At 34.6% G+C, this 26469-nt stretch overlaps 1 protein-coding gene across 4 annotated transcripts in view; it reads left to right on the forward strand.

The window, feature by feature from the left end:
* Nucleotides 1-26469, forward strand: part of SCYL2 (SCY1 like pseudokinase 2) — a 63246-nt gene that overhangs the window by 5584 nt on the left and 31193 nt on the right. For 2 of the 4 annotated variants that reach the window (XM_072773261.1, XM_072773262.1), the window contains exons 2-4: nucleotides 8266-8467; nucleotides 18228-18385; nucleotides 22187-22331. In XM_072773261.1, the coding sequence (XP_072629362.1) occupies nucleotides 8291-8467; nucleotides 18228-18385; nucleotides 22187-22331 (480 nt within the window). In that variant the 5' untranslated portion in view covers nucleotides 8266-8290. Of the gene's footprint in view, nucleotides 1-8265; nucleotides 8468-8524; nucleotides 8634-18227; nucleotides 18386-22186; nucleotides 22332-26469 lie in introns of those variants that run through there. The other 2 variants (XM_072773263.1, XM_072773264.1) reach the window with 2 other exon arrangements.

The raw sequence follows: 26469 nt of genomic DNA on the forward strand, positions 1-26469 counted from the left end.
CTACTCATTGCTCTTGGTGATCTGGCTTTTGTTTCTTTTGCCGTATTTCCCTGTTTCCTCCAGCCTTTATCTGAACTGCTTTGTTTTTACTTTGTTCTCCCGTTCTCTGTCTAGTTCATTTCTGTTCACCTTTAGAGACATCTCTAGCATTACCGTTTTGGGAAAACCTTCTCTCTCTTACAATTTTTTGTTTTGTTTTTGTTTTTTGGCTCCTGTAAGACTTAGTATTACTGTAGATTTTATCACTGTGGGCTAATGCTATAGTTCGTTTATGTCTCTGTCTCTTGCCCCTTTGATGATAAGATCTTTCATGGCTTATTTTTCCTTCTTTCTCCCAGTTTCTTATGTAGTATCAGGGACACAGTGGGTACTCAATAAATATTAAATAATTTATCAGGTGAATTTCCACGTCTACTCCTACCATGTGTACACTATCGTTGGCTCTGTTTGGATGACGAATGAGCTTCTCAGAATTGAATATTACCTCCGAAAATATCCTTTGTTTTCATACTGAGCTCTTTGTAGTTCTCAAATCACATCATGATCTTCCTCCTTTACTGTACTTGTGGTAGGCACCTCTCTGTTTATTGCTGTAAATCTTTGCAGGTCTGAGTATGCTGGCTACAGACTAAGTCCCCAAAGAGCAGAAATGTTTCCATTTACATCTGTATTCCCAATGTATAACTAGTGCATGGTGAGTTAGAGGAATGGGTATGCAGGTTTTAAAGAGGGTTTTTATGTCCCTTTACCTCCCCCATCAAAATCAGCAGCAGATGTTCATAGAGAACAACTTGGCATAGCAATAAATATTTTCATAATGCCAATAGCAACATTTTCTAACTGCTCACAGAAATGCAGCATTAAATTAAAAAGGGAAAGAGGATCTCTATTTCTGTTTCTAGACAGTTCAAGTCTTTCATAGAAGAAGGTAGGTCATATTTGCATAAATATAATTTAACAGAAAAAACTGGATATGAACTAGTGCTACCTTAGTCCAGGGGCCTTCCAAATATTTTTGCTTGTGTGTTTTCCAAATAATTTTGAAAAAAAGAAAAAGTACTTTTTTGCATGTCTTTAAGTCGCTAGTATCTGAAATTTTTCATCAAGAGTTTTGATATTTACAAAGGACCTAATTTCTAAATTGTTGCATATTGTGATTATGTTTTACTTTTATCAAAACCTTAGAATTTTTGCTTATTAATTGGAATAAACTTGTTCTTATACATCCCTATGTCATCCATCTTATTTCTTAATTGTAATTCTGTGATAGATAAGGCATGGGGGCTTGCTGTTAATATCTGCCCTAGAAGAAATAAAGCACAGCCTCTTTGAGTAGTTTTTCCCAAATTCCATTTTGCTTTATTCTTAAGAGACTTTCAGTATTAATGCATTCTTGAATTTCATTTGCTGTATTCAAAGTTTTTTATATCCAGGCAAATGCTGTGTAATAAGATTGTGATGGCTACAAAAAATTCTTTGGGCAAGTGGGAGAAAATTGTGCGGAAAGAATTGGTTAAGGAAGATTTACAGGACACCGACTTTGTCAGACAAATCAGTTTTAGGAAGGAGTAAACATGGAAGTGGAAGATTTGAAGAATGATAGAGTTTTAGGCCTCGTTTTGTGCCATAGACCCTTTGATAGTCTAGTGAAGCCTGTGGACCCCTTCTTAAAGCAATATTTTAGGGTCTTGTCAATTTCTACAAAAGCCCCTGGGATCCTGACTGGATTGCATGGAGTCCATAGATCAGTGGGGAAATTGGTATCTTAGCAATATTGAGTCTTCCAGTTCGTGGATGCAGTCTTTCCTTTTAAGTCTTCATCAGTTTTTCGTAGCAATTATTTGTTATTTTCATTGTCCAAATCTTATATATCTTGTAAAATTTATCCAATACGTATTTCATGTTCTTGAAATGGTATTTTTAAAATTTCAGTGTTTGTTTCTTGGATATTGAAATAGACCCCCCCCTTTTTTAAATGTTCTGTTCTTATATTCTTTAATGCTAAACTCATTTAGTTCTAGTAGCTTTTTTGTAGATTGCTTCTGACTTTCTGTGTACATTTTATTTTGTTCTAATTGCTTTGGCTAGGGACCTCCATTAGAATATTGAATTAAAGTGGTAAAAGTGGTTGTTTTTACTTTGTTCCCAAACATAGGGAGAAAGTGATCAATCTTCTATTTTTAAATGTAATATTAGTTGTAGATATTCAGAGATTCTATTTATAAGGTTGAGAAAGTTCGTTCGTTCGTTCCTTCCTTCCTTCCTTCCTTCCTTGTTTTCATCCATCCATCTATCCTTTTTTAAAAAGTAGGCTCCATGCCCATTGTGGGGCTTGGACTCACAACCCGAGATTAACAGTTACATGTTCTTTTGAGTGAGCCAGCCAGGTGCTCTGAGGAAATTTCTTTCTGTTCTTTGTTGAGAGTTTTTATTATTATTATTATTTTTAAATATTATACTTATTTATTCATGAGAGACACAGAGAGAGAGACAGAGAGGCAGAGACACAGGCAGAGGGAGAAGCAGGCAAACCCGACGTGGGACTCGATCCTGGGACTCCAGGATCACGCCCAGGCCGAAGGCAGGTGCTAAACCGCCAAGCCACCTAGGGATCCCCGAGAGTTTTTATTGTGAATGGATATTGAATTTTGTCAAAAATTTTTTCTGCTTTTACTGAGATTATTGTATGTCCTTCTCCATCATTCAGTTAATGTGATGAATTATATGAATTTGTTTTTGCGTGTTAAATCAACCTTGCATTCCTGAGATAAATCCTTCTTGGTCATCGGGTTGGATTTATTAGATTTGATGTACTAATATTTTGTTAAGTTGATGAGGGATATTGAGTTGATGTAGTTTTTTCTCTTCTGTCATTTGTTGTTGGTGTCAGGGCAATACTGACTAAATAACATGACATAGAAAGTATTCTCTTCTGGGGATCCCTGGGTGGCGCAGCGGTTTAGCGCCTGCCTTTGGCCCAGGGCGCGATCCTGGAGACCCGGGATCGAATCCCACGTCAGGCTCCCGGTGCATGCTTCTCCCTCTGCCTATGTCTCTGCCTCTCTCTCTCTCTCTCTGTGTGACTATCATAAATAAATGAAAAAAAAAAAAATTAAAAAAAAAAAAAAAAGAAAGTATTCTCTTTTGTGTTCTGGAAGAGCTTGTACTGACCTGGTCATTATGTATTCTTTAAATGTTTGATAGAATTCAACAGTGAACCATTTGAGCCTGGAGTTTATTTTGTGGTAAAGTTTGTAGTTTTGAATTGAATTTCTTATAATAGGACTATTCTGACTTTCTGTTCCTTCTTGAGTCAATTTTGGTAGTTTTGATTTTCAAGGATTTTTTTTCCATTTCATTCAAGTTGTTTAATTAACAACTTGGCATAAGATCATTTATAGTATACCTTATTGCTTAAAATTTATAGGATTTAAATAAGATTAAAATCCATAGGATTTCCTCTATTTCCAGTATTGGTCATCTGTGTCTTTTTAATTTTTTCTTAATGTAACTAGAGGCTTATCTTTTTGAAAGCACAGTTTTTAGCTTCATTGATTTTTCTTTTTTCATTTCTCTATTAAAATAGGGTGTTACATTAAATTCCGTATGTTTGGGGGATCCCTGGGTGGCTCAGCGGTTTAGTGCCTGCCTTTGGGCCAGGGCGTGGTCCTGGAGTCCTGAGATTGAGTCCCACATCGGGCTCCTGGCATGGAGCCTGCTTCTCCCAATGCCTGTGCCTCTGCCTCTCTCTTTCTCTCTCTCACCCTCTTTCTCTATCATGAATATATAAATAAAATCTTTAAAAAAATAAATGAATTCAGTATATTTCATTGGTTTTTACTCTTTTATTTCCTTTTTTCTACTTATTTTGCATTTAATTTTCCTTTTTTTTTTTTTCTGGATTCCTGAGATGAAAGGTGAGCCTACTGATTGATTTTGGCAGTTCCCCCCACCTCATATAAATATTTAAAGCTGTACATTTTTCACTAATTACTACTTTACGTACATCCCACAGATTTTTCACTTTTATTCACCTCAAAGTATTTAAACATTTTCTGTGGTGTATTTATTTTAGCCCTTGGGTTATTGAGAAGGATTTAATATCTAAATATTTGCGTTTTTTTGTAGATATTTCTCTATTACTGATTTCTAGTTTAATTTCACTGTGGCCAAATAACATGTTTTATATTTCAGTAGTTTTCAATATGTTGAGATTTGGCTCAGAATAGAGTCACCCTTACTGAGTGTTCCATGTACACATGAAAACAAAATGCATTCTGCTGTTGTCAAGTGGGTTTTTTTGAGTCATGTTGTTTGACAGTGTTATTCAAGTCTTCTTTGTTGATTTTTTGTCTACTCAGTCTACGTCCATTTGTTACTGAGAGAAGATCCTTGAAGTCTACAACTATAATTGTGGATTTGTCTGTTTCTTTCAGTCATTTTTTTGCTATATTTATTTTAAAGCTCTTATTCAGTATGTACACATTTAGGATTTTATGTCTTCTTTGATGAAATGACATCCTTGTTATGAAATATTGCATATTCTGTTTGTTATTAATATGACCACTCTAGCTTGGTATAGTTTCACATTCTTTCAGTTTTATTTTATGAGAGACACAGAGAAAGAGGCAGAGACCTAGGCAGTGGGAGAACCAGGCTCCCTGCAGGGAGCCCCATGCAGGACTCGATCTCAGGATCCCACGATCATGACCTGAGCCAAAGGCAGTTGCTCAACCACTGAGCCACCTGGGGGCTCGCATTCTTTCAGTTTTAAATCATTTTGTAAAGTGTGTTTAAAGTGAGTTTCTTGAAAGCGGCATATAATTGAGTCTTGCTTTTTAATCTAGTTTGACAATCTCTGCCTTTTAATTGGAATTTTAAATCATTTACACTTAATATTATTTATAGGGTTGGATTTAAATCTGTCTTATTATTTTCTGCTTGTCACAATTGTTCTTTGTTCCTTTCTTCCTCTTTTCCTACTTTTTGTATTCATTTCACTTTAGGATTCCATTTTATTTCCACTATAGACCTTTTAGTTGTATCTCTTATTTTACCCAATTAATCTAGGATTTATAATATGTCTTTTTTTTTTTTTTTTTTTTAGATTTTATTTATCTATTCATGAGCGACACACACACACACACACAGAGGCAGAGACACAGGCAGAAGGAGAAGCAGGCTCCATGCAGGGAGCCCGATGTGGGACTTGATCCCGGGTCTCCAGGATCATACCCTGGGCTGCAGGCAGCGCTAAACTGCTGTGCCACTGGGGCTGCCCTATAATATGTCTTTAATTTGCTCTAATCTAGTTTCAAGTGATATTATACTGCCTAACATATAAGAATCTTTCAAAAATACACTTCCATTTCCCTTGTCCTGTTCTTGGTTTGTCATATTTTCTACTTTTTCATATTATCAGCATATTTTTGTTATTTTTGTTTTAAATGATCAGTTATCTTTTTAAGAAATATGAGAAATTTTTTTAGATACTTGCATAATTTTTATTTCTGGTATATCCTTCATTCTTTTTATGGATTCACATTTCCATCTGGTATATTTTTCCTTCTGTTTGAAGGACTTCTTTTAATATCTCTTGTAGTGAATATCTGTTGGCATCAAATTCTCTCAGATTTTGTTTTCCTGAAAAAGTATTTCACATTTATTTTTGAAAGTTGTTTTTCCCATGGTGTATAGAATTCTAGGTTGATAGATTTTGTTTTTTGTTTTGTTTTTGTTTTAGCACTTTAGAGACCTTCATTCAGTTGCCTGACTTGTATATTTTCTGATGAAGAAAACTGGAGAAAATTTTTATCTTTTTTTCCCTCTATATATAATTTTCTTATTTTCTCTGGCTGTTTTTAAGATTTTTCTCTTAATTACTGACTTTCAGCTACTTGATAGGATGTGTCTAAGTATGGTTTTCTTTGTATTTATCCTGCATGTGGTTCATTGAATTTCTTGATACTTTGTATTGTTTTCATGAAATTCAGAAAGATTTTGGCCATTATTTTTTCAAATATCATTTCTCCCTTTTCCCACTCATTTTTGGGATTCATTTATATATGTTAGACTGTGATATTGTCCCACAGGTCACTGAGACTTTGCTCATTTTTTTTTCCCTATTCTTTTATTCTGTCTTCAGGTATTACTACTTTTTTTTTTTTTTTTTTTTTCCCAGTAGGCTCCTTGTCCAGTGTGGAACTCAACATGGGCCTTGAACTCATGACCTGGGATCAAAACCTGAGCTGAATTGGATGCTCAACCAATTGATCCACCCAGGCATCCCATGGTTTTACTAATTTTTTTCCTACTAATCTGTTAATCATATCCTCTGAATTTTTTGTTTGAGATATTTTGTTTTTCAGCTCTAGAATCTTCACTAGGGTTTAAAAAAATATTCCATTTACTCTCATTATGTTCATGCTTTCTTTGAAATACTTAGACAAATAGTAGCTGTTTAATGTCTTTAATGTCTATATCATTTGTAGTCTTTTTTGATTGATTTCAGTCTTGATTATGAGAACATCTTCATATTCATTCATGGCATGTCTACTAATTATTGACTGCATGCTGAACATTGTGGATGTTACATTATTAGATATCTGAAATTTTTTTGTCTTTCTTTCCTGAATATTGGGTTTCATTCTGGTAGACAGCTAAGTAATTTATGATTAGTTTGATCATTTGAGGCTTGCTTTTAGTTTGTTAGGTCAGCTTTAGAGTACATTTTACTCTAAGAACAGTTTATCCTACTACTATGGCATGGTCCTTGTGGGATTTCTGTTGACTGCCTTTAGTGATCAGTGTAGCTGGTGAGAAATTAAATGATTTATAGCTTGGTGTGAACCTGAACTGTTCAGTTTATAGCTCTCTGGTTGGTCCTTAACTGAACTGGTTGAGTGTCACACCATGTATGGTCATCTTAGTGTCCAAACAAAGCATCAAATTTCTGGAGCTCTTTTTCAGCATATTTCCCTCCCTCTCTGTCTCTCTCTCTTTCTGTCTCTCTTTTTCTTTCTCTGATTTTCCCCCTTTTTGAAATTCTATCCCAAACCTCCCAGCTACCCCTGCATTCTTGAATTCTAGTTTGTCTCCTCAACTCTTTAACTCAGCTAGACTGCTGCTTGGAATTCTGCTCTCTACTCTGGTTTGCGGTGTGCCCCTAGGCAGAAAGCTTGGGGCAGTCCTTGGGTTTGCTTTGTTAATTCACTTTCTCACTAAGATTATATGCCTGTGCTACCTATTCACTGTTTCAAAATATTTGTTTCATATATCTGTTTGGCTTCTAGTTATTCAAGGTGAGGGGATAAACTTCAGTGTTTCTGCATCATGACTAGAAATGTGTAAGATTTTAAAAATATTTAATTACCTGTTCCTTCTGCATGTTTTACTGTCGTTTTGCCACCAGTGCTTATTTTTTTAGAAGGTATTCTCAAGTGATTTCATAGTTCAACAGTAGTTTACTCATTTATTTAAGTTAATCTCTGCGCCTATCGTGGGGCTCGAACTCAGGACCACAAGATCAAGTCACGTGCTCTTCTGACTAAACCAACCAGGTGCCTGCAACAGGAATTTTTTTTTAATAGTGAATAAAACTTTTATAAAATACAAATTTACTGTTTAATATAGCATTAGTTCCTTTTAGTTTTTATTTATTTATTTATTTATTTATTTATTTATTTATTTATTTATCTATTTTTAAGATTTTATTTATTTATTTATTTATTTATTTATTTATTTATTTATTTATTTGAGAGAGAATGCACAGAGGGAGAGGGAGAGGGAGAAGCAGACTTCCCTGCTGAGCAGGGAGCCTGCTGTGGCCCTCGATCCTAGGACCTTGGACCATGACCTGAGCTGAAGGCAGATGCTCAACCAACTGAGCCACCCAGGTGTCCCCTTTTAGGTTTTATATGTTATTTTTAGCATGAGGAAAGATTTAGACTCTGTACACCACTTAAAGTCTTGAGGGTCCATGTTACATAGTTGCACAACATTCATGTCCGTGTCAAGTGTGAATATGTCTTTTCCTGGTCTGTAATAATTGAGGTTGAAAGGAACAATTTGGTTCCTAGATTTAAATTTGCATTCAAGTGTATTGGGTTCTTTGAATACAAAATCAACATGAAGTTTTTGTCTCTATAGAATTGTTTCATTCACTGTTTGGGGTATATTAAGTTTTTCAGACTAAATAATGAATGTTAAGTGCTTCAACAAGTACAAACAAATGATCAGTGCTTCCCTGTCCCCCTGTGTTTCTAGGTAACTATAACTCAATATTGCAGCCATGGAGTCCATGCTTAATAAGTTAAAGAGTACCGTTACAAAAGTAACAGCTGATGTCACTAGTGCTGTAATGGGAAATCCTGTCACTAGAGAATTTGATGTTGGTCGACATATTGCCAGTGGTGGCAATGGGCTAGCTTGGAAAATTTTCAATGGCACAAAAAAATCGACAAAACAGGTAAGTTTTAATTCAGAGTCCATTTGGCAAGAACATACATGATAAGTACCATAATGTGCATATGCATCTTTATGTTAGAGAATTTGATGTTGGTCGACATATTGCCAGTGGTGGCAATGGGCTAGCTTGGAAAATTTTCAATGGCACAAAAAAATCGACAAAACAGGTAAGTTTTAATTCAGAGTCCATTTGGCAAGAACATACATGCTAAGTACCATAATGTGCATATGCATCTTTATGTTAAGAAATGCCAAAAGTAATGGGTTCTTTACTTCTCGTTTCCATCCAGTGAAGTCATACAAAAATAAATGCTTTAAAACATGCCCTAATCTAGTTACAAATACATTGTTTAATATATCATCCCGTCTTCTATTTTAATTTTGCTTACTTAATAAATCTAATGTATCTGTTGAGCAAAGAAGTATATTAGATTTTTTAGCGAAGTGTTTGTTTTAAAATAAAAATCATGTTCCTTTTCAAATTTGTCAATAAGCTAGCTATTAGTTTATTATTACAGACTTTTGTAACATTCTTTTGTGTTTAACGCGATATTTTTTATAATCAGAAGGTAGTATGTTTGTGGAATAGTTAGTAATGTGTTTTATGATATATTTATTTGAAAGTTATTTTAAAACTAACTGTTCTTTTAGTAGTCATTTGAATGAGTTATATTTTTATTTTTATTTTTTTAATTTGACTTAAGAGACCAACAGATGGTTCTTAGAAATGTGGAGGATTGTTAGTGTTATATTTTACTAACAGTTTTCTGTTGGAATTGTTAAAGAATTGAAAACCTCCAGGTTTAAAACCTCTGTAGAAATAATGTTCTTTAAAAAGAAAAATCACTGTTTCCAAAACTACTTTTGTACAAATGAAACATATAGGTCATAAGACGTTTGGGATTAATTACACATAATTTTCCAGTGACTCTGTCCCAGTTATACAGTTGTGGATGTATATGCATTATTTGTGACTTTTCCAAAGCTGGCTTTTTTCCCAAACAACAAGTATATTAAAGACTGAATCAGTTTTGGTTATCCTTTTATAAAGTAGGAATCTTGGTCTTGTGATAGCCTATCAAGGCTGGCATGTGGTTTGTACCTGACCTGTAAATCTTGTTTTTATTGCCATTTGGTTGGAAGTCTTTAGTCCAGGGCTGATCTATATTTTAAATGCTGGTGTATTTGTCATTTTTGAACATTGTTTTCTCTCTCAATTCACTAAGCGCCCAAAAAATAAGTGGTTTCTTGAGTATTGAATGCTTCAAAAGCTATTAATGAGTCCATGAAGTTATGTAAATGACCAACCTCTAATACTAGCTTTTATAATCAATTATATCAGAGGAAAATGAAAGAACACCAAATGTACTAAATTTTGCATTATTTATTAATGGTGGAACATAATAGTGTCTGTGTGCTCAGCAAAAAGAGTTCTCAGTGTTTGTGTTTATATTAGAAGTCCATATACAGAAATTCTCTGATAACGTTGAAACTTCTGTTGCAGTTCATAGAACATGAAAACCAGGCACAAATAATAGGTAATTGATTGGATATTGCATAATAATACATCAGTTCTCAACTGCTAACTGCCAGAATTGGATTCTCTTAGGAAACTGCTTTATTTTACCCCCCAAATTTATTGCTTTGTGGAAAAAGATAGTTTTGAAATATATCTGTGCTTTATGTGGATACAATTTTGAATCTTCTCTCTTTGCCTCTTTTAAACCTAAGGTATCTGAACTGAGTATTCTATTTGAACTATACTAGCTAATTCCCTAAGAAGTAGCTAAGTCTTTAACTACATTGGCATTGAAGCCTCATTTTAATTTCTCCCTTAATTGTAGTTTTAATTCATTTTCAGTTATCTCATTTTTTAGTAAAAGGGAATCATAGAAGATAGATAATCTAGAGCTGTGCTACCCAATATGGTAACCACAGGCTACATATACCTATTTCAATTAGGAAAAATTAAATTTAGTTCCTTAGGAGCACTAGAAACATTTTCAAGGCTCCTTAGCTATGTGTGGCTAGTGTATTACCATACTGGACAATGCACATAGAGAACTTTAAAAAAAATTTTTTTTTAAGATTTTATTTGTTTATTTGAGAGAGAGAGAGACAGAGATATAGTGACAGAGATAGTGAGAAAGAGCACAAGTGAGGAGGAGAGGGAGAAGCAGGCACCCCACTGAGCAGGAAGCCCAACATGGCTCTCCATCCCAGGACCCAGAGATTATGACTTGAGCTGAAGGCAGATGCTTAATTGACTGAGCCACCCAGGCACCCTGCATGTAAAGAACTTTTGATCATCACCAATGTTCTGTACCACAACACTGATCTTAGAGAAACTGGGAGAAAAATATTGGAAAAAGACATTCTTCTTGGTCCTAACCCCCGCCTCCCCCCATGCATAAAGAGACACTGAGACTGTGAGACTGAGGGTATTTTTCTTAACCCTCTCAGCTTTCCTTGATCTAGCATACAGTGTACTTGATTGTGTTTGTGTTTATAGCGGATTATATGATCTTAAATTTGACTTTGAGGTAACATCATGTTAGGGACTTAGGCTGGGAGATTCTTTCTGTGTACTTTTTGCTAGGGTTATTTCAAGTTCACAGTAGTATAGTAGTACAGTAGTACATGATGATTTGGCAAATAAAAATTTACTTTTGTGCCTGGTAACATCATTGTACCTCATTAGGCATCTGTGTTATTATTATCCTGGCTTTATGCTTCCAAAACCCAATTTCTGTTGTTTCTGTTTTTGAAAGACATTCTTTGAAGAGACATCTCCGGGTAAGTAATTTATGAAAGTGCAATTGAGAATTCCTAAGAGTCCTAAGTTTAAAGTTGGTTTTTTTGCAGTTAAATAAGGTATTTAGGCCAGTTAGGTATACAAACTTAAGATTTTTAAAAGTTATTATTTGGGTAAACTTCACATGTGAACATATTGAAATGGATAGATCATTAATTATAGCCTCTTAGCATTTGAAGCTACTATTTAGGTTTATGTTTATTTAGATTTCTTCTTGAGTGTTCATTTAGAAGCAGCTCTTGGTTCCCAACCATTACTCTTTCTAGAATCTCAGCAGAGACGTCATAAGACACTTCAGGGTGACATTTAGGGAATAAAGATTGTGTCTATTTAGCATATTTTTAAAATATAAGCACACTTTTAAGAACTTTTGCAGAGTAGTGCACAAATTATCAGTGTAGAGCTTGATGAATGTTTACAGTGAGCACACCTGTGATCAACATCTGGGTCAAGGAAACATTGCTAATATTCATGGCTTTTCATAGTCACTACCTCTCCACACCTTCTCTTCAGAGGTCACTGCTATCTGATCCTTTGACTCTAAGTAAAAATTACTCTAAGTAATTTTTCCTATTTTTGAACTTTAGGGTTGTATGTGTGTGTGCGTTGCATGTTTGTTTACTTTTGAATTTTATTTAAGTGGAATCATACTGTGTACTCCTGTTTGGCTCCTTTTCCTTAAATGTATTTTCATGGGATGCATGTATGTTGCTGAACATAGCAGGTTTTCTTTTTATTAAAATATAGGATATTGTTATGAACATTCTAGTATATGCCATTGGGACATATAACACATTATTTAGGCATGGAATTACCAGGTGATAGTGTTTGTATTTGTTCAGTGCTAGTCTTTCTAGAGTAGTTGTTTCAATGTATACTTCCATCAGCAGTTAGTTTCTTCACATTCCTGCCAACCCTTTTTATAGTTAGTCTTTTTAGGCATTCTGAGCAGAGTCTTATACTTATTTTTTATTTTTCAGTGTAGTTGACACACAGTGTTAGATTAGTTTCAGGTGTGCGATATAGTGGTTTGACAAGTCTATACATTATGCCGTGCTCACCACAAGTGTTGTTAACCTTTTGTCACCACACAGTGCTGTTATACTATTGGCTATATTCCCTATGCTGTACCTTTTATCCCTGTGATTTATTCATTCTGTACCTGGAGGACCATACCTCCACTCCCTTTCACCCATTTTGCCCATCCCTCCATTTGGCAACCATCAGATTGTTCTCCGTATTTATGGGTCTGTTTCTGCTTTTTGTTTGTTTATTCATTTGTTTTGTTTTTTAGATTCCACATAGAAGTGAAATCATATGTATTTGTCTTTCTCTGTCTGACTTACTTCACTTGCCATAATACCCTCTAGGTCCATCCTTGTTGCAGATGGCATGATCTCAGGGTCTATTTATTTTTGAAAATTCATTGAAATATTCGTTACTCCTCTACCTCCTAAACTTTTATATTGTCTGGTAGGTAATTAATTGCTGGGCATAGAATTTATAATGTTATGTTTCTGTTACAGCTTTATAACTGAGTTAGTCTTTCTACAGAGTAGCATGTTTAGGATTAAAATGGTACCTAACCATAAGTGTTCTTTTCAAACATATTCTTATTTCCATTGTAAATAATATTTATTTTAGAGAGATTTCTGAGATAAGTGCCCTTAATTGGATTTAATTACCTTTTCTAATTTTTTTTTAAAGATCTTATTGATTTATTCATGAGAGATACAGAGATAGGCACAGACACAGGCAGAGGGAGAAGCAGACTCCATGCAGGGAGCCTGACATGGGACTCGATCACGGGTCTCCAGGATCACGCCCTGGGCTGAAGGCGGCACTAAACCGCTGAGCCACCTGGGCTGCCCTGCCCCCCTTTCTAATTTTTAATTATACTTTATTTAAACAAACCATTAAAGGGAAATTTTTTTTTTTTAAAGGGAAATTTTTGGCCAAACTATCTATCTATATGTATCAGTCATAAGTGAGAAATGGTTGCTTTTGTATATGTGTGTCCTTTAAAAATTGAAATACCATCACCATATCTGTTTGATGAGAATGGTGTAACTACCAAGGCTGCTAATATGTTTAAATAATTTGTAATAAAAGCACTACATAAATAGAGTTTCTTTCCCACGTGTATACCTTTTACTGTGTTTCGAGTAGAATAATTCTACACTTTGAAATTTCTTTCAACTCTACTATATCAAGTTAAGGGATTTCTTTGGGGGGAAGATGTTTTTAAAAAAGAGTGTATGTGTGGGTGTATTTATTACTTAAACATTTATTTATTATATGTAAGTATTTCTGTTTATCTTGACACAAGATTCTGTTGCCAGCTAACTACTTTTCAAAATGAATAACTTGGGATCCCTGGGTGGCGCAGCGGTTTGGCGCCTGCCTTTGGCCCAGGGCGCGATCCTGGAGATCCGGGATTGAATCCCACGTCGGGCTCCCGGTGCATGGAGCCTGCTTCTCCCTCTGCCTGTGTCTCTGCCTCTCTCTCTCTCTCTCTGTGTGACTATCATAAATAAAAAATAAAAAATAAAAAAAATGAATTTAACTTAACATTTATTTGTGGTCTTCTAGTTAGTGTCCCATATTAATGATTATTTTTTAATCCAGTTTTAGAATAGACTTTTTTTTTTAAACAGGCAAGTTTAGTCTTATTTTGTCTTAAAAGTCATGTTTGCTGGCCTGTTTCTTTTGCCTGACTACTGCATTAGCCTTAAAACACCCCCAGTTAAATGACTATTCTTATGAGGATAATGAAGATAGATTGGTTTTAAAAATTATATAATAAATATTTAGCTGGTAATCATTATTTTAGCCATTCTACTGGATGTCATCTTGGACGTTTTCCCTTCCCTTTTTTTTTTTTTTTTTTGTTTTTTTGTTTAGGTTGGAGAGTGCTTTAATGGGGAGCGCTCCTGGGCGAGGTTTCATGACTCGGAGAGGTGGCCAGAGTCAGGGAAGTCGCGCGGGGTTGGGGACTGTGGGGGTTTTGAAGCCTTCTTGGTTCCGACCCGTTTTCCCTTCCTTACTGCAAAATCTACATTGTGTTGTCCAGATGCCAGTATTCGTGGATGAAGCTTGCTGGTAGTATGTAGGCAAAGGCATAATTAAATTATTATGAAAAATTAAAGTATAATTATAAAATTAAAAGTTTTAAATGAAAAAGAAATCACTGTGCAAAGCTGAATGTGTTAGTCAAATTGGTTAGGTCAATAATGATCATCGACTATCTTCAATAATTTTAAGAGATATATCTTAAAATTAGTCTTAGTCTTCTCAAATACCAAGTTCTTTTAACTTAATCTCAATGAAAATTTAGATTTTGTTTTATTACTTTAAGAAAGGAACTTTGCCCGTAAATCACATGAAAAATGAGGAGTATGATGGTTGGCAGTCACCACTGACCAGTCATGAAAGGTCTTTAAATAGAGATCACAGGAAGTATCTATGTCTCAGAAACCATCTCTCGTGGCTTTGAGGGATAGGTTAGTGGAGGTCATGATTACTATTAGGGCATCCTAGACACATTGGCATATATTTATTTAGGTTTGTTTTATTTATTTATTTATTTATTTATTTATTTATTTATTTATTTATTTATTTTAAATTTAGATTTTATTACTTAAACTGCCCTGTTTTCAGCAAGAGTTCAACGTTGTAGAAAGCAAAGTAGCTTTAAAAAGTTATAAATTAGACTTGTATCAAAAGGCAGTCTCCAGGGACGCCTGGGTGGTGGCTCAGTTGGTTAGGCGTCTGCCTTCAGCTCAGCCTCCGTGCTCAGTGAGGAGTCTGCTTCTCCTTCTCCCTATATGTGTCCACCCTGCTTGTGCTCTCTTTTGCTCTCTCTCTCAAAAAAGTAAATAAAATATTACAAAAAAAAGGTAGTCTTCATTTTGACAAGTATTAGTTTTTAGAATAGATATTTTATAGCATTTTTATTTAAAGATAGGCTATTGAGAAAAAATATTTTTTAGTAACTTTTTTTGCCAATGTGTTTTAAAGGCTATGAAGTGAATAAAAAAAAGTGCCAAATATTCTTATATTTTGTTTTAGTAATTTTTTTATAAAAAGGAGATTCCAAATTTAATTAGAGTTAACAGTTGACTCTTAAGTGGAAGATTTTGGGTATTTGCAGTACTTCACCTTTTTTGTATATTTGAACATTTTCATAATAAGGAGTCAAAAAAGGTTTTAATTCAGTATGATAATGGAAAGCTTCCAGTAACTACTTGTCTTTATTTACCACCACTAGGCAGTAAACGTCTGAGTGTCTTCTAGGTGTAGATCCTGTAGTGGACACAGAGACACTTAAGGCATAGTTTCTTTCTTCTTTTTTAAGAAGGGGAGGTGTGCTTTCTTTTTTTAAGAAGCTTGTAATACGCATAAGGTGACAGGACTTTTACACAAGTGATGTGTGCTAACAGAGTGGGTAGTGAATTTGTAGAAGGAAAACAAATGAAAAGTTAGATGATAGTCTGTTCTGAAGAAAAGTTTTGCAGTGCAGGCTAAGAGTTTTAAGAAGTCTGTGTGAGGTCTAGGGGGTCCTGGGGTCGGTCATACCTTGGCATTAGTCAGTCATACCTTTGTTGAAATTGGTTAATTTTAATTAAGCTGGAACAAAGAGAAAATCTTTTTAAGATAGTTGATAACCTATTCTGATCTATGTAGAAATCTTTTGTGACTTTAAATAAATGAATATCTCAGAATTTTATGTTTTTTCTTTATGAACTATGTTTTTCCTTAAGCGGTGAAATTGCAAGAGCTTAAGGGCTATTTCATGCGATATATATATATATATTAAGGTCTTAAAACATCTTGAAAAAATAAACACATTTGGGACGCCTGGGTGGCTCAGCGGTTAAGTGTCTGCCTTCCGGCTCAGGGCGTAATGCTGGAGTCCTGGGGATCGAGTCCCACATCGGGCTCCCTGCTTCTCCCTCTGCCTATGTCTCTGTTTCTCTCTCTGTGTGTGTCTCTCATGAATAAATAAATAAAATCTTTAAAAAAAAACACATTTAATTTAGATGCATTTATAAAATGTGTTACAGCAGAACACTTACTAAAATAAGATTGTGCATATGGGAACTTGAACTTCTAGGTCATTTGTTTTTAGTTCAAATTACTATGACATAACACTTAGCTCTGATAGACCTGTGTCTCATGAATTATCAAAAGAGCTAAAATTATGAAAAAAAAAGGAGCTAAGATTATGTATTTATCCATGAATGCTATTTAAATGTCTCAAATGATTATTTTCCTGAAAACATATATTTTAGGGAGGGGGTTGCTCTGTATTTATTGTCCCTGTATTATTTCTCTGTAGACAGAATGGTATATTGGGTAAGAATGTGGTCTTCAGATGTAAAATGACTGAATTTGAACTTGATCTCACCAGTTGTGAGATTTTAGATAATACATTATCTTCTCCACTGTGTCCTCATCTCTTAAATGAGGATAATAATTTGTTTTGTAGGATTGCTGGAGAAATTAAGTAATTCCTTAAAAGTACACAAATGCTTTGGAAATAAAATTTTCGAGTTGAGTTACTAAATAGTCCCTTTGTTATTTTGGAGACTTAATCCTCCAAAATCCTTAACTTATTTATATACATATAAGGAGCCTCCAACTTAAAACAAGTTGTGTTTGAGATATTTATTGGCTTGACATTCTGCAGTGAATCTCTATTAGGTAATGAGGTTGCTTTGTGAAAAAACATAATCCTAATGTAGCAGAAATAATAAATAAAATGGAAAGATACTGTCTTGGGTATTGATGGTTGAGTAGTAGTAGGTTTAACTAGAGGCTTTTGAAAGAGACTTTTATAGAAATTCTGAAAGTCATTCAAAAATTTTCAAGGTATTTTGGAAGGTTAGCATTGATTCTTTCCTAATTTTGCTTCCAGCTTTATCATTTTTCTTTCCATTTATTTATTTTTTATTTATTTTTTTAAAGATTTATTTATTTATTTATGATAGACAGAGAGAGAGAGAGAGAGAGAGGCAGAGACACAGGAGGAGGGAGAAGCAGCCTCCATGCTGGGAGCCCGACACGGGATTCGATCCTGGGACTCCAGGATCGCGCCCTGGGCCAAAGGCAGGCGCTAAACCGCTGAGCCACCCAGGGATCCCCTTTCTTTCCATTTATGATGGAGATCTAGCATCACTGCTGTGTTGCACTGTGTGGTAATACATCAGCTATCAGTACAGCTATTTTTTGATTGATTTGTTAAGATTGGTTACTGGATGGGAGCTATTTTTCCTTGGGTAACAGATGAAGTGAAAGGAAGAAGATAGTTAAGAAGGACATGTGCTTTTAGTAGTATAAATATACTATGAATGCTCTTGGAGAGAGGCAAGGAGAGAGTAACTTCCTGTACTGGTACATTCATTCCCAGTTACTGTGCATAGTACATTAGGAATAGAGTAGAAGGAGAGAGTGAGTATAGGCTATTTGTATATAAAAGATGCTTACAAAATGGGTTTTTGTATAAACACGCACTCCTGAAATATACAACTTTTCTTTCAAAAAGCGATTCAAGATTTTGTAGGGTTATAAGTAACCAGGTTTATCATTATGAATAGCATTTTGAATTTTTAAACATTTTAACTTGTATGAGAATTCTGGTTAAATAAGAGATTACTTACATAGAGTACAACACAATATACTTTGTGTGTATTAGAGTTCAAAGATGGAGATTCTCCTGTGTTCTCCTTAGATAAGGGCTTGGTCTCATACTTTAAAAAGTATTTAGATTTATTAATCATGAAGAAACCCAGCTTTTTGATATCAGAAAAGTGTTACAATAGTGCTATAATTTCTATATTAGATTTTAGTTACTTTGATTTGTAGACCATTGTGACACTTGAGTAAAAGTTTTATTACTTTTGTATGTTCTTGCTTAAAAATAAATATGCAATTCTTTAATTAGGAAGTAGCTGTTTTTGTCTTTGATAAAAAGCTGATTGACAAATATCAGAAGTTTGAAAAAGATCAAATCATCGATTCTCTAAAACGAGGAGTCCAACAGTTAACTCGACTACGACACCCTCGACTTCTTACTGTCCAGCATCCTTTAGAAGAATCCAGGTAAATTTCTATAAAGGCTTTTTATAAAAGACTTGTTGAACAAATAGTTAATAATTTTATATTTAAATTCTGTCTGGAGAGCATGCTCTCAGTGAAAAATTCTTATAAACTGAGTGTTGAGTTCTTATGGATTTTTTATTTCTGTAAAATTTATTTACGTATTCTGTATATTTACCTCTTTTTGAAATAGTAAAAACTTTCTTCACATTTGCCATCAGTCTGTATTTGCTTACTTTGTGCTCAGCCCTACAATAGTCAAAGTGGAGGATGTAGAAGAAATATAGCATGTAGCCTCTGTCTGAAAGTAGCTCTCCTTTTAATTTGCTAGAATATTTTGCCTTTGCATTGATTACATATTTGTAGGCTGTTTTTATGTGTGTTTCAGGTACTCTTCTAAATATTTAACCTTCTGATATGCTCAGCATGTCAGTCCATAGCTCTCATTTACTCTGCCATTTATTTTTCTCATGGCTGAGCTTAAGAGCTGTTGCTGAAAATAACAAGAATATGAAATTTATGTTGTGTAATCTTAACTGGATCCTCAAGCTGTGGTGCTTCTAATAGTCCATTAGGTACCCTAGCTATACAAACTTTTCCACATTACACATAACCCCTAATTTCCTTCCTTTTTTCTTCCTACCTAGCAGACTGTATTCCTCAGTTCAATTAAGAAGATTTTAATGAAATGGTTTGCCAGTTGTGTTTTATGGACCCTAGAATTTAAAGGATAGGGGAAGAAAGGACAGATAGAAGAAAAGAGCTGGCAGGGTTCCAGTCTTCTAATATCTCTTTGGCCAGGACATTTTTGCTTTTATCTTTTTATGTATTGAATTTCTGGATAGTTCTTACTTTGGAATCTTCAGGAACCCACTGTTGCTTATCTCTCTCCCTCAAGAGCACAAGATACTTTCTTTCAACTTAAAAGAAAAAAGCTTAGTATTTACCATAAAAACTGTGCTAAATGCTTTGCATCTATTTAACTCATTCAGTTCTCACAATTATATGGAAGAACTGAGAATCAGAGACATTACTTCAGCCACATAGATACCTTGATTCCTAAGCCCCTGGTTTGTTTTTTTCCACTGTTTCATGGTGTGCCTACCCAGAAATATGCCCATATATCTCTTATGATGATAATATTTTTATTGCTCTTCTTTTTCATGAACAAACCCAAAAGAAGAGTATAGTTGTTGGCTCTTATGTAAATTCACTATTGTGAACTCTTTATGCTGAAGTGGGTAAGTTTTGTTTGCTATACTTGGCCTGAGCTTTCCGAACTGTACCGTTTTCTCTGGAGTGTTTTCTATCAGCATCTACCATCTCACCTATCAGAATCCTACCCATCTTTATTACTTTAACTTGTATCAAGGTGTTTTATATTTCATCATTACACATCACTTGAGGGGAGAAGCTATCCCTGCAGCTTCTTTTATAGTGATTTAAATATTATAGAACTAGGGATTTGTTGGCAATTATTACAAAAGACAATTCAAGGATTACTTTAAGGCATTTTCATTGTTGTAAAGCTGTAAAGTTGATAGAAATAGGACAACTTTAGGGAAGGAAAAACATGACTTCCAGTTTTTAATGAATTAATAATGTAGAGATAACACTGGAATTATCCAAAAGAAATGTTCTATAATAAAGTCATCCAGGTGAAAGCCCCGAGTTGGGTGATGTACAGTGAGAGTAACATGGAGGTAGGTAGTAATTAAAACCATGAAAAAAAGAATTTTTCAAGAGCATGAGTCAAAAGAGTAGAGTACTGAAGACAGAACTTGGAATGAAGAGGGGAAAGAAGAGCCAGGAAAAGGAATGACTGATGAATGATGATTGTTACATGGCAGGAGAAAAACAGGCAGCATGTTATGGAAGCTAAAGGAGGGGAGGGGAGAAAGGACCCACTAACACTCATGGCACTGAGTAAATGAAAATAAGGACTGAGAAGAAAGACTTCATTACATTTGACTAATCAGAGATTTTTATTGATCTTCAAATACATCAGTTGTAGAATGGTGGTTTGGAAGCTAGAAAATAGATATCAAGGAGCCTAGCAGGGAGAACTTCATTATATGAATACAGTCTGACAGGAGGAACTCAAAGGAAATTTTAGGAAGATAGTTTAATCACTAATACACTGAAGTGAAGTTTAGGGAAATTAAGTCATTCATGTTAGATGAATTTTATGCTTTTTTAAAGTAAAAAGTGGATAATAGATGAGTAGTCATTAAAGGGGACCATGGAATGAGGAACCAAGAAGAGGGCTATAAAGGAATGTTCTTGAATGTTGAAAAAAAAACAAGATTAAAGTACACTATGTGACTTTACACTGAATTTAAAAAGACTTGAGCTTTCTATTTTTTCCTTCTGCTTATGATATAAGAGAGTGAAAGAAACTTCTGGTGGTTATTATAGGTTAATAAGGATTTGCTGAGTAAAGGGTAATTTGGGTGATAGTTTATTGTGATAGTTCGGAGAAAGAAAGTAATCAAATATATATGGTCAGTATTGAATACTTTGAATTTGGTGAATAAAGGTGCTGGTGGGCTTGATTTAGTGGAGGTAGTAAAGGGGTAGGAGATGATGGCTAGTAAGTAGCTGTGGTTGGGGAAGCAGTTATTGAGAAGAGGACATGGCCCTTTTGGTATGTGACTGTTTGTAATGGTGATGGGAGTGAATATTCATGAAAGATTAGAGGGCTTCCAGCTGGAAGAACAATCATATGGATGTTGATGTGGCCAAGGATGATGTTGGGGTCAAGACATGGAGGAAAAAAATAAGAGTCACTCAAATACATGAGTTCTGGGAATTCTAGAAAACCGTAGAAAAGACTTCAGAGTATTTGATCGGTTTTCCTCCAGCAAATGAAAGCCTGGTATCCACTGTGTTTATGAGCTTGGTGAGAGAGTAAAGAATAAGGTAGCATCTTTGTTGATGACTGATCAGGTGTTGCTTTCTCCCTCAGCCCCAAGCAGCTCTCTCTTAATCTCCCATGTATGAACTTCTGCATATGCTTTCATTTGAAAAATGGGTTCAAAGTGCAAGAAAAGTCACACAGGTATAGTGGGCAGATGAAACTGCAAAAGGTGTGCTTGCTGTTAAACACAGTCCACGTGCAGAGGCTTGATTGAGCTTTTTTACCGCACTACCTTATAGTTCTTCATTGCCAGAGCCTAAGCCCAAGGCATAAAATGTTAGGACTTGAGTCTCAAACACTTGGTAATTATAATAGCGGTAGAGATTTATTAAGTTTACATGCTAGTCACTCTGCTATGTACTTTACATTCATTATCTCCTTTGATCTTCACAGTAGTCCACTAAGGTGGTTTGTTATCACCATTTTACAAATGGACAAAGTGAGGCTCCATCTGAGGTGTCCAAGTCACCTAGTCCGAATAGGGATGCTGAGACTTGAAGTTGGGTATTTGTTGTCAAAGCCTGAGCTCTTTATGATTACTCCATAAAGCCTGTTGAATGTTAATTTCTAACATTTTCCAAATTTCTAAATATTCTTATACATCAAAAGCAATAATTTAAAATTTTAAACATTGTGACACCATTTTGTTATATATGAAGTAGGTAAAAGGCGCAAAGCTGCTCTGATTGAAGTAGTGAGAGGGGATCTGGAGCTGTGCTCTGGGCCTCTTTCTGAATTTTCTTGCTCAGAGGGGTCATTTCAGCATATGCTGAAAATAAATCTAGATTTCTACCTTCTTGTTGACCACTAATATTTTGTGTATATTTGACTTTGATAATGTTTAAAAAAATGATGGTAAATAACTTTTTCTTTTTTTAAAACAGAGATTGCTTGGCGTTTTGTACAGAACCAGTTTTTGCCAGTTTAGCCAATGTTTTAGGTAATTGGGAAAATCTACCTTCTCCTGTATCTCCAGACATTAAGGAGTATAACCTTTATGATGTAGAAACTAAATATGGTTTGCTTCAGGTATGTATTTTATTCATCATGTGAAAAGAGTTTTATCCTTCAAAATTGTTTTTGGCTACTTAAAACTTATTAGCAATATCAACTGCTTTATGTAAACCTTTGGGTCCTTTGAGTAATTTAAAAATTATTTCTGTATTCTGCCATTTTTTTTACAGTATATTGTTAGGTTTAAATTATATTTTAGGGGATCCCTGGGTGGTGCAGCGGTTTAGTGCCTGCCTTTGGCCCAGGGCGCGATCCTGGAGACACGGGATCGAATCCCACGTCAGGCTCCCTATATGGAGCCTGCTTCTCCCTCTGCCTATGTCTCTGCCTCTCTTTCTCTCTCTGTGTGACTATCATGAATAAATAAATAAAATCTTTTAAAAAATTATATTTTAGGTTTATAAACATAACATTGGTAACCTTTGTAGAAGAGCACTTACTGACTCATTTGTTGATGGGTTGATTCCCTTTTGATTTTTTTGAGTGCTAAACTTTGAGACTGTAATTTCATAAACAAAATATTAAGTTGAAGTACTAACATACTTAAAAAATAAAAATTAAATCTTTAAGGAAATTATGTAATCAGTATCGAGATAGTTACACTTTTCTTATATGTTCACTTTTTCTGATTTTTCTTTCCCTGTCTACCAAAATATCTTCCACTCTGTAGTGTATATATATATATTTTTTTTGTAGCATATATTTATACAGGAGATTCTTAGTTCTTTGGGGACAGAGATCATTTTATTTGTTATTTTTTTAAAACCGCTTTATTGATATTAATTGGCATATGATAAACTTCACACATTCAAAATACTATATTGTTTTATAAATTTGACATATATATACTAGTGAAACCATCACTACAATCAGAATTATGCATATATTTATGACGCCCAAGAGTTTTCTTACCCACTATAATCCCTCCCTCCTACTTCTTACTATCTATCTCTTGTCCCAGGAAACCACTGACCTGCTTTCTGTTCCCATGAATCAGTTTGTATTTTCTACAATTTTATAACTAGAATCATACAATATATACTGTTTTTTCCTGTCTGGCTTCTTTCACTTAATTCTTTGAGATTCATCTGTATTATGTGTATCAGCACTTCTTATTTATTGCTGAGTAGTAGCCCAGTGTGTGTGTGTGTGTGTGTGTGTGTGTGTGTGTGTGTTTGTGTATAAATATATACACACCATAGTTTGTTTATCCATTATCTGTTGATGATCATTTCATTTGGGGTGTTTCTAGTTTTTGGTTATTGCAAATGCAGCTGCCATGAACACTCATATACAAGTTTTTGTATGTGCATATGCTTTAATTTCTCTTGGTTAAATACCTTGGAGTGGAAAGTCTAGATCAAATGGTATGCATGTATTTTGGTTCTTTGGAAACTACAGACTTCTAAAGCGGTAATACCATTTTACATTCCTGTTGCAATGTATGAGAGTTCCATTTTTTCCATATGTTTGCCAAAAGTTGGTATGATCAATCTTTTTAATTTTAGCTATCCTAATTGGTACACAATGGTATTTTGTTGGAGTTTTAATTTGCATTTCCCTGATGAAATAATGATGTTGAACATCTTTTCATACACTTCTTTGCCATCTGAATATTTTTTTGGTGAAATATCTATTCAGCTCTTTTGACCATTGTTTGAATATTTTTTTGGTGAAATATCCATTCAGCTCTTTTGCCCATTTTTTGCCAAAAGTTGGTATGATTGGTTTTTTAAATTTTAGCTATTCTAATTGGTACACAGTGGTATTTTGTTGGAGTTTTAATTTTCATTTCCCTGATGAAATAATGATGTTGAACATCTTTTCATACACTTCTTTGCCATCTGAATATTTTTTTGGTGAAATATCTATTCAGCTATTTTGCCCATTTTTTTGAATGAATGCCCATTTTTGAATGGGTTGTTTTTTTATTATTGTGTTTTGAGATTTCTTTGTAAATTATGGGCACAAGTCTTTTATCAGATACATTACAAATATTTTCAATATTTACAAATATTTTCTAGTGTCTGGCTTATTTTATTCTCAACAGTATGTATATTTTTAATTGTAGTAAAATACACATGACATAAAATTGACCATCTTACCATTTTTAAGTGTATAGGTCAGGGACATTCAGTGCATTTATATTGTTGTGCAACCATACCACCATCCATTTCCAGAACTCTTTCACTTTGCAAAACTGAAGTCGTATCTATTAAACAATAACTCTTAATACTCATCCCCACAACTTCCCAGCCCCTACAACCATTTTACTTTAATTCTCTATGATTTGACTACTTTACTTTAGGTGCCTCGTATAAGTGGTATCATATATTACTTTTTATTACTTTTCCTTTTGTGGTTTATTCCACTTAGTATGTTCTTGAGGTTTATCTATGTTGTAGCATGTGTCAGAATTTCCTCCCTTTTTAAGACTGAATAATGCATTGTATGTATTTACCACATTATGTTTATTAATTTGTCTATGGACACTTGGATTGCTTCCAAATCTTGGCTATTGTGAGTAGTACTACTATGAACGTGGGTGTAGAAGTTTCTCTTCAAGGTCTTGTTTTCCTTTTTTTGGGGGGATAGACCCAGAAGTGAAATTGCTGGACCATATAGTAATTTTATTTTTTATTTTTTGAGGAACTAGCATACTGTTTCCCATCATGGCTATCCCATTTTATATTTCTATCAGTAGGGTAGCACAGGGTTCTAATTTCTCCATGTCTGCATTGACGTGTGTTACTTTGTAGTTTTTGATAGTAGCCATCCTAGTGGGAACAAGATGGTGGTAGATCGTTGTGGTTTTGATTTGCATTTTCTTAGGAGTTAGTGAATTTAAGCATCTTTTCATGAACTTATTGTCCATTTGGATATCTTCTTTGGGGAAGTGTCTATGTACGTCCTTAGCCTGTTTTTTAATCAGGTTAATTTGTTGTTGTTGAGTTGTAGGCATTTATTATTTACTCCAGATATTAACCTCAGTATATAATCAGATATGCGATTGGCAAATATTTTCTACCATTCTCTGGGTTGCATTTTCACTCTGTTGATTTTGTCCTTTGATGCATAAAAGTTTTTATTTTGGTATATCCAATTTATTTTTTCTTTCATTGCCTGTGCATTTGATGTCATATCGAATAAGTGGTTGCCAAATCCAGTATCATGAAGCTTTTCCTCTGTTTTCTCCTAAGAATTTTATGGTTTTAGTATTATGTTTAGGCTTTTGATTTACTTTAAGTTGATTTTTACATATGGTTTAAGGTAAGGGCCCAACCTAATTGTTTTGCCTATGGATATCAAATTTTCCCAGTAGCCTTTGTTGAAACTTCCATCCTTTACCCATTGAATGGCCATGGTACCTTTGTCAAAAATCATTTGACTTTTCTAGACTTGGAAAACTTTGTGTATTTTATAAATTATATTTGGGGAAATAAGCAGTTTTAAAAATGCAATTCTTTTTTTTTTTTTTTTTTTTAAATTTTTATTTATTCATGATAGTCACACACAGAGAGAGAGAGAGAGAGAGAGAGAGAGAGGCAGAGACACAGGCAGAGGGAGAAACAGGCTCCATGCACCGGGAGCCCGACGCGGGACTCGATCCCGGGTCCCCAGGATCGCGCCCCGGGCCAAAGGCCGGCGCCAAACCGCTGCGCCACCCAGGGATCCCTGCAATTCTTATATGAATTTCATGGGTTCCAATGTGTTAGAACTGGAGAACATTCATTAGAGAGATATTAAGTCCTAATTGGTTATTATACTAGTTACTGAGGATAAATATTCAGGCAGTTAGTTGTAGCACATTACATCTTAGAGAGTGGTGAAAAATGAAACTGAAAAGATAGAAAAAGACCTTGTTGGTGATGGGGAATACCAAAGGATTTTTTTCTTTTTTAAAGATTTTATTTATTCTTGAGAGACACAGAGAAAGGCAAAGACCTTGGCAGAGGGAGAAGCAGGCTCCCTCTGGGGATCAGGCCCTGAACCAAAGGGTTTTAAGCAGTGTAAATGATCTGGTCTGATAGGCATTTTAGAAGTGCCATTCTAGAAGAGTGGAACTTGGGCATAGGGGATATACTACTATGTAGGGTTATTTTCAGAATCAAACATGTAAATTTATATAATTACTTAGCATAGTGCCTGCATG

This window comes from Canis lupus, chromosome 13 (assembly GCF_048164855.1).
Source record: "Canis lupus baileyi chromosome 13, mCanLup2.hap1, whole genome shotgun sequence".
In the NCBI taxonomy this organism is placed as follows: Eukaryota; Metazoa; Chordata; class Mammalia; order Carnivora; family Canidae; genus Canis; species Canis lupus.